Source organism: Tachysurus fulvidraco, chromosome 1 (genome assembly GCF_022655615.1).
Source record: "Tachysurus fulvidraco isolate hzauxx_2018 chromosome 1, HZAU_PFXX_2.0, whole genome shotgun sequence".
NCBI lineage: Eukaryota > Metazoa > Chordata > Actinopteri > Siluriformes > Bagridae > Tachysurus > Tachysurus fulvidraco.
In genome coordinates, this window is record NC_062518.1 from 7,072,331 (window position 1) to 7,080,064 (window position 7,734).

A 7,734-nucleotide genomic window follows, 5' to 3' on the forward strand; every position below is an offset into this window, starting at 1 on the left:
TGTAAAACACACAGCACTACAGTATAAATGTATGACCGGTGTTATAAATGTGTTGGTGAAAGTGGCCCTGTGCTGTTTTGAAACAATAAAACTCTGTGGACATGCAGTATATTTAATAAATGTATGTGAGTGAGTAAGTGAGTGATTTTACACACAGTTTGACTCTCACACTTTATGCTAAAGAGAAGAAAATCTGAAGCATTATTTCACACTTAAGGAATGTCACGTGCGTGTTCAGGCACATCCTGTAATAAACATCACTGATAAGGGTATTTTGTCTATAAAATGGCACTCATGCTTTGAGCTCAAACAGTTTTGGTGAAGGAGCAGATGAGAAGCTGTGTAAACTACAGATATCTAATATTAGTAGTAATATTAATCGAAAAGACTTTCTCAGTTTCATTTGCATCGATATCATTATTGATACTGGGCCAAATAATGAATTCATTAGGGACGAAATTGGTCTTCTTTGTGTTACGACTGGAAGACGAAAGTGTTTATGTCTGTGTGTTAGGCTGAGGAACAAATCTGTGACAAATCTATTCAACACAAATGTATCTGTTGTGCAGCTTGTGATCTACTAAACAGCACAATGTATTTTAAAGGAACGATGAAAAGATACAGAACAGGATTCAAACCAATATTTGATAAGTAATATAAGAAACAGAGAGGATTTTTTTTTGTACATTGTAGGGACAAATTCCAATCCTATATAAAAACAACTTTTGTTTAGAAATTGGTTAGAAATAGGCACCATCCAGACCTATGGGTGTATTTTGTCAAACTCGCAGCTGTTAGCTGTCCAGGGCCTTTTGGTCCCTAAAATAAGTGCACCGTGGCCATACAAGCCTTTAAAATCACTCGCTGCTTCATTTCAGGTAACGTGCTAGAGTACAGAGCAAAAAAACCCAAAAAGAAACCACACAACCCAGTGTCACTGTCATATTATCTAAATGCAAAACAGACTAGTGGAAATATGCTGACGTGTGCTTTAGGGATTTAAAGAATGCAATAAACCTGAAAGAAATTCACTACACTTCGCAAAGATTCGAGCAACGTGATGGCAGCTGCAAGTCATCTGCCCTGTACTAGATGCAGACTCTGTGCCTCTAATGATCTCCGTGTCACTACAGAACAGAACACAGTCTCTAATGAAATGTGATTAAAGCCTCACCCTCCCAATTTCCGATGTCCAGGACACCACGATGGTGTTGGGGACAGTGGTGGACAGCCTGACCAGTGAGGTAATGTTGATGGGTCTGCTGGGACGCTTTGGTTCAACTCCGTTTTTGGTAGGAGGAAGGTATCCCTGAGAAGGAACACACAAAGTCTGAATGAAGAGCGTTCGATTTGTTTCACTCTTTCTTTTGTAGAATTATTTCTTAACCGATTTCATCTCACTTGAAATAATTGTCATAATTCTCATATTTATGGATAACTGCATGGAGTTTTATTCTCTTTTCATACCGGAAGATTGCAGGGTTTTCCATTGACTTTTACACAGAGGTTAGGAGGAAAGTGGTCTTCTTGAGGACAGCTGGTTTCTGATAAGCAAAACCTAGGGGGGTGCAGGGGATATCATTTTTTTTAATGCTAACATCAACTGCTTGAAATCTGTTGGCATCGGGTCCCTGATATGAACAAGGTAGATTATTTACCTTAACTGTACTTGTACCGTGAAGTCACATTTGGTCCCCGAGATGTCCCTTGGGAAAAAAAAATAAAATAAATAACAATAATAATATATTTAAAAGTAAAATCCCAATTCTAGTAGACACTTTAAAGTAACAAAAAAATGACATGTTAAACTACTATCTATACAGTTCTACAATTTCCAAACTCCATAGATCGATACAAGAAAATTTGAATTACTTTGTTTTCTGTATTTTCCACTACGTCGCGCGCGCGTGTGCGTATAAAATTATTATTATTATTATATTATTATCATAGATTATATCGAGAGTATAGACGATTTACACCTGGTATACTGTATACATAATGGAATTATATTATTGAATTCTAGTATTTGCATGGCCATGCATTCAGAAAAAGTAATGTACACACTGCAAACAACGAAAAGCTAATCTGATGTTCGGACAAACCCAAGTGCACCGGAGCTCAGCTATTTTACATATGCTTTAATGTGCAACTTACATAGAGCTGCTGATCTGTTGGACTTGTTGTGGTGTTAATGCAAAAGCAAAACACGTTTCCTGAAAGCGCTGACTGCTGTCTGAAGCTGAGAAAGAGAAAAGGAGAGACATGCATTTTAAAATCACATATACACACTGTGCATGAAAAATACATGTGGAACAACTGGCTTTATTCTCCATGGTTGATATTCTTTGTCATTAACATCAGCAGAATATTACAGATCTAGCATTAAATACATTCTCTGCTCATTGAAACATAATACCTAACACTTTGATCCTAGTTCTAACCAAAACTATGCTTTAGGACAACACTGGAAAGATGATCTCTTTAAAAGGTACGCACATACAATTCCAGAAAAAAAGCTCCTGCCAAAGCCCATTACGAATCAGACCACTTTGAGGATGAAAAGAACAAACAGAACAGTTCTGACAAATGATGTGGATGTCTGGGATTTGTTATTGTGTCTCAAAATGCTTATTACGCTATAATTAATAAAAGCTCTGTACTGTGACATATTTAAAAAGCACTGATGTAGGAGTGTTCCAGTCCTTTCTTGTATAAACAGAGCCATCGCTTTCCATCTGCTCACTTGAGAAGAAATATTGTACGTTTTTAAATATTTTAAGTGTGAATCAAAAAGAAGCCAATATTGAATGACTCTATGAACAACGATTCTGAGTCATACTGCCATGCAGCCCTACTTTGAACTGGAGATTAATTATTCATACAAGCTTCAGCAAAAGTATTCCTCGGTATTGGCAAAACTAAGAGCGGAGAAGAATATGGGTGAGCAAGAACTTTCACACACAGTTTTCCGTACTGTACGCCAGCATATTTTTTGTTCGAATCTATATTTATAGAAATCCAATTACTCTTTACGATTACGGTCTGTTTGGTTTACTTACCCAGAATTTTGCATTCAAAATAATGCGTGTTCTGTTAATACATCCTAAAGTTGCTTACAAATGCAACAAACGATGCATGCTGGGCAAAAATAGAGCTTTTAAACCATTAATCATACAACTATAAACAGGGCAAACAAGTTCAGGAAGCAGCTAAAAAAACAGCAACCCACGCTGGTATCATTGTAAACTCTGCAATGCCAGAGGCTGAGCATGGAAAACAGCTCCCTCACTGATCTGGTGTGCCATTGTTTCAGCACCGTCACACACCAATGTGCACCAACCTATAAGATTTGCGGACACCTGACCATCATACCTTTATGTGCCTGTTCAACATGTCATTATAAATGCAATGCCACTTCAAGTCAAGTCAAGAAGCTTTTATTGTCATTTCAACCATATATAGCTGTTGAAGTACACAGTGAAATGAGACAACGTTTCTCCAGGATCAAGGTGCTACATAAAACAAAGACAGGGCTAAGGACATGTAAGTAGTCTTAGCCAGATAAAGTGCAACTGTGCAACCTGGTGCAAACAGTGCAGGACAAGACAAACAAGACAGTGCAGGACAAAAGACAGTGCAGGACAAAAAACAGTGCAGACATAAAGTTACAAGACAATACAAAAAGTACAAAAAATGCAATACACAAAAGACAACAAACAGTAACAGAAACAGCGCCGACCGACCGGTGTATATACTGTATGTGAATACTGAATGTTCAAACAATATTTCGTGCAGTAACATTAGAATGAACACAGTTTCTTAGCAGCAGGTCCTTTGGATAATATATAGAGTTGTGCAAAAAACAGCAAATGACTGAAATATTGTATAGTATGTGCATAATGGCTGAGATATTGTACAAATGGCTGAGATATTGTACAAGTTTGTAACAACTTTGCTGTTATTATTATGTCCACTGTTCTGGAGAATGGTGGTGGGGATTTGTGCCCACTTAAGACACATTAGTGAGGTCAGGCACTGATGATGGCCAAGGAGACCTGGTGTACAGTTGGCATTCCAAATGATGCTCACCGATACCCTGACACCCTAACACCTCACATACTGTATACTAGCAGGCACATACTGACACCCTAACGCCTCACCAACACCAGCTGACACACACTGACACCCTAACACCTCACCAACACCAGCTGACACTCAGTCGCACCCTAACACCTCTCCACCACTCAAAGACACTCATTTGCCCCTTTTCCACCGAGGCAGTTTGAGTGCTGGTTCGGAGCCAGAGCCTAATTTAGAACCAGTTCTTTCTTTTTTGACAGCCAAAGCACCGGCTCTGAACCAGGAAAAGTGGTTCTTAAGTAGCACCAAAACGTTGCTGGTTTAGACTTAAGAACCACTTGCATCAGGGGCTGTGGGCGGGGCTACTGTTAGCGCATTTGATAATATACCTTAAGTATACTAATGTTTAATACACTTTTACTTTACCGCAATATGATACATTATCAGCAAACATGATAGTAGGTAGCTACATGCTAAGGCTACCTTTTTTCTGTGTTAATGATATAATAATGTTATGTACTTTCTCGATTACAACCTCCGTCCGTGTATACAGATTACACGGAGCTGCACGTACACGTTGGATTCGCCGTGCTTGGATGCCAATGTAGGTTCACAAAGCCATGAGCATTAACAGTAAAGCAACATCCGCCATTGTTGATGTTGTGTTTGCCGCCGCTGCGCTAACGCTGCTGGGACACGTGACACGTATACAGTGACGTCAGACTCAGCTCTGTGATGGCTCTCTGTGATGGAAAGGCAAACCGGTTCTTAGAAGGTTCACCAGTGGAACCAACTTTGAACCAGCACCTGGTTCTTTTTGGTGGAAAATTGGGTAATTGACACCTCATTGATTTACACAATGATACCTCTCTGTCTAGGGTGTCTGTCAGGTCTCAGTGTTGCACCACACAGACTCACACAATACTCAGTAACACTCAATGCCACCACATTTCCACCTCACTGACCCTCTGAAAGACCCTATTAACATGACACGGGCACTGTGACACCCAAACACTTCAGTAATGCTCACAGACATTTAAATTAAGCTCACTGACACTAACTTGTACCTTGCTGACATTCACCTGCACTCACTGACACAACACAGGCACATGGATCCTGACTGAACTGTTGGTGGCACTATAGTACAGTGTTTAATATTACGCTGCATATATCCTAAACTAATGCCAAACAATCTTGTCTGTTCATGATCAAACTTGAAATCCTTATTAAGTGTAAGATGTTAAAAGTATATGCAAATTTTGCCGGAGCTACCATAGCCATAATCGGAATCGGAATCAGAATTAATTTTTTTTTTTGCTGCTGCGAGTTTTAACAATTTTATCTTACCGGTCTTTAATATTAATAAACTGTATAGTCTTGTGGTGATGCCTTCTATCATGTCGGTGACTTTGATCTGAATTGAAGTGTAAATGAATATGAGAATATGAGAAAGCGGTAGAACAGGAGGGCGAGTGAGTAAGAAAGGAAAGAGAGAGGGGAGGAGAGATTATATAAATGTGTGATTTTGAGAAGATGGAAGAACAAGAAGGAGTGCAAACGGTTAAAGGAGCACCGGAAGGCGATGGAGAGAGAAAGTGTGTGTGAGAGAGTGAGAAACACACAGAGACAGAAAATGGGAGGGTGAGAGAGGGAGAGAGAGATAGAGAGAGAGAGAGAACTGTAGGAAAATGATAGAGAGACACACACACACACACACACACACACACACACACACACACACACACACACACATACACATACACCCCTGCTCTGTGTTTATGTGATAAATAAACCATATAAACTACACAGCTGAACTGCTTTAACTCGGAGACCTCCAGTGCACAGTAAGCTGCTGCAGGTAAGAGTGCAGCAGCCTTAAATATCGAGTTCTACTGAAACCACTACCGTCTCCATCTCACACACACACACACACACACACACACACACACACACACACACACACACACACACACACACACACACACACACACACACACACACACACACACTAGTACTTTATGTGCTTCAATTCAGGCTTTACAACAGTCTCCCTGAAGACAGAGAGAGAGAGAGAGAGAGAGAGAGAGAGAGAGAGAGAGAGAGAGAGAGAGAGAGAGAGAGAGAGAGAGAGAGCGCTACCATGTCTCCCAGGTGTTGTTATGATGTTAATTACTGCCTATTTGCATATTCACCAAGGCCTGCTAATGAAAGGGCAAAATAGGTGCACGTACACCATACACACATACATAGGCGCACACACACACACACACACACACACACACACACTACGTATCCCACTCTTATTCCCTCCTTCCTTTCATTCTTTGTAGCCCCTTTGTCATATGTCATGGGTGCAATTAATAAACCTGCAGAAGAGACTTGACAACACATAATTACAGTGATGTGCATTCTCTCAAGCAGGGAGTGTGAAAAAGAGAGTGAGAGAGAAAGACATAAAAAAGATAGAAAGACAGAGCAACATTTGCTGCAGCAACCTGAGAGACAGTGAGGGACATCTTCCTCATCCCTGGTGTTATCAGTGCTATTCCTGCTGATATTATTTTTGGAACTATGGTTATTGTAATGATCTTCTGTTATTTGTGTTTACAAACTTTTCTCCAATCGTCTCTCAGACAGTCACGCCAAAAAGCTCTTACACTTAACTACACCGAATAGAACTGAGCGTAGGAAAGACAAAATGAGCAAGAAACTGAAAGAGAGAAAGTAGAAATGGTAGGTGATCGGGGTAGGAAGACTGGAAAAGAGACAAGAGAAACAAAAGAGCGGTGAGTCCAGAGAGAGGGACAGAATTGGGACTGAACAAGAAAAGAAATTAAAATAAAGGGTAATAAATGGAGGGGAAGAGAGCAAGGAGAGAGGAAGTTTATATGTGAAGTGAAAGAGGAAGAACAAATGAGGAGAGAAAAAGAAGAGTATATATAAAGGCAAGACAAGAGGGAGAAAAAAAAGAAGAAGGATCAAGAATGTAAACAAATCTGCGAGAAGGAAAAAGGGAAAATGTTGATGAAAATCAACAAGCGAAACAGAGCGAGAGAGAGAGAGTGAGAGAGAGAACAAGAGAGAAAGAGATGAAGAGAAAGAGAGAGAGAGAGCAAGAGAAAGAGCAAGAGATAGAGAGAGAGCAAGAGAAAGAAAGAGAGAGGGAGAGAGAGAGAGAGCAAGAGAGAGAGAGAGAGAGAGAGAGAGAGAGAGAGGAGAGAGAGAGAGAGAGAGAGAGAGAGAGTACCCTCTGCCTGAGCTGGAGTTAAAAATAGCCCTGTCGCTCTCTGCCATCTGATGTGTTATTACAATGGGATGCAGAGTTGAAGTGAAGGCCGTGCACGTTTCAGTCAGAAAGGAACAAAGTACCTCTTTATCTCGCCTCAAATTTGTCTGTTCTTTTCATAAAATAAGTGTCTGTCTGGTGACTGATAGCAATATAGCTGCCTTTATTTAAGCTCATTATCATCATATCATTAACTATAGAAAGCAATGAAAGCCCCTAGCTCTTACTGTAGCTCTTCTTCCCTGACAGCATGCATGCATTATCAGCACCTTCCTTTCTCATCATGCATGGGGCAGTGTAGTCCAGAGCAAACAGCAGAAATAAACAGACTTGTTAATGTTACCCCCTTTGTGTGTGTGGTGTTGTGT

At 40.2% G+C, this 7,734-nt stretch overlaps 1 protein-coding gene across 2 annotated transcripts in view; it reads right to left on the bottom strand.

The window, feature by feature from the left end:
* Nucleotides 1-7,734, bottom strand: part of pias1a (protein inhibitor of activated STAT, 1a) — a 48,847-nt gene that overhangs the window by 10,328 nt on the left and 30,785 nt on the right. For both annotated transcript variants that reach the window (XM_027137031.2, XM_027137032.2), the window contains exons 3-6: nucleotides 2,155-2,239; nucleotides 1,659-1,706; nucleotides 1,468-1,558; nucleotides 1,175-1,309 (exon numbers count right to left, since the gene is read on the bottom strand). In XM_027137031.2, the coding sequence (XP_026992832.1) occupies nucleotides 1,175-1,309; nucleotides 1,468-1,558; nucleotides 1,659-1,706; nucleotides 2,155-2,239 (359 nt within the window). The remainder of the gene's footprint in view (nucleotides 1-1,174; nucleotides 1,310-1,467; nucleotides 1,559-1,658; nucleotides 1,707-2,154; nucleotides 2,240-7,734) is intronic.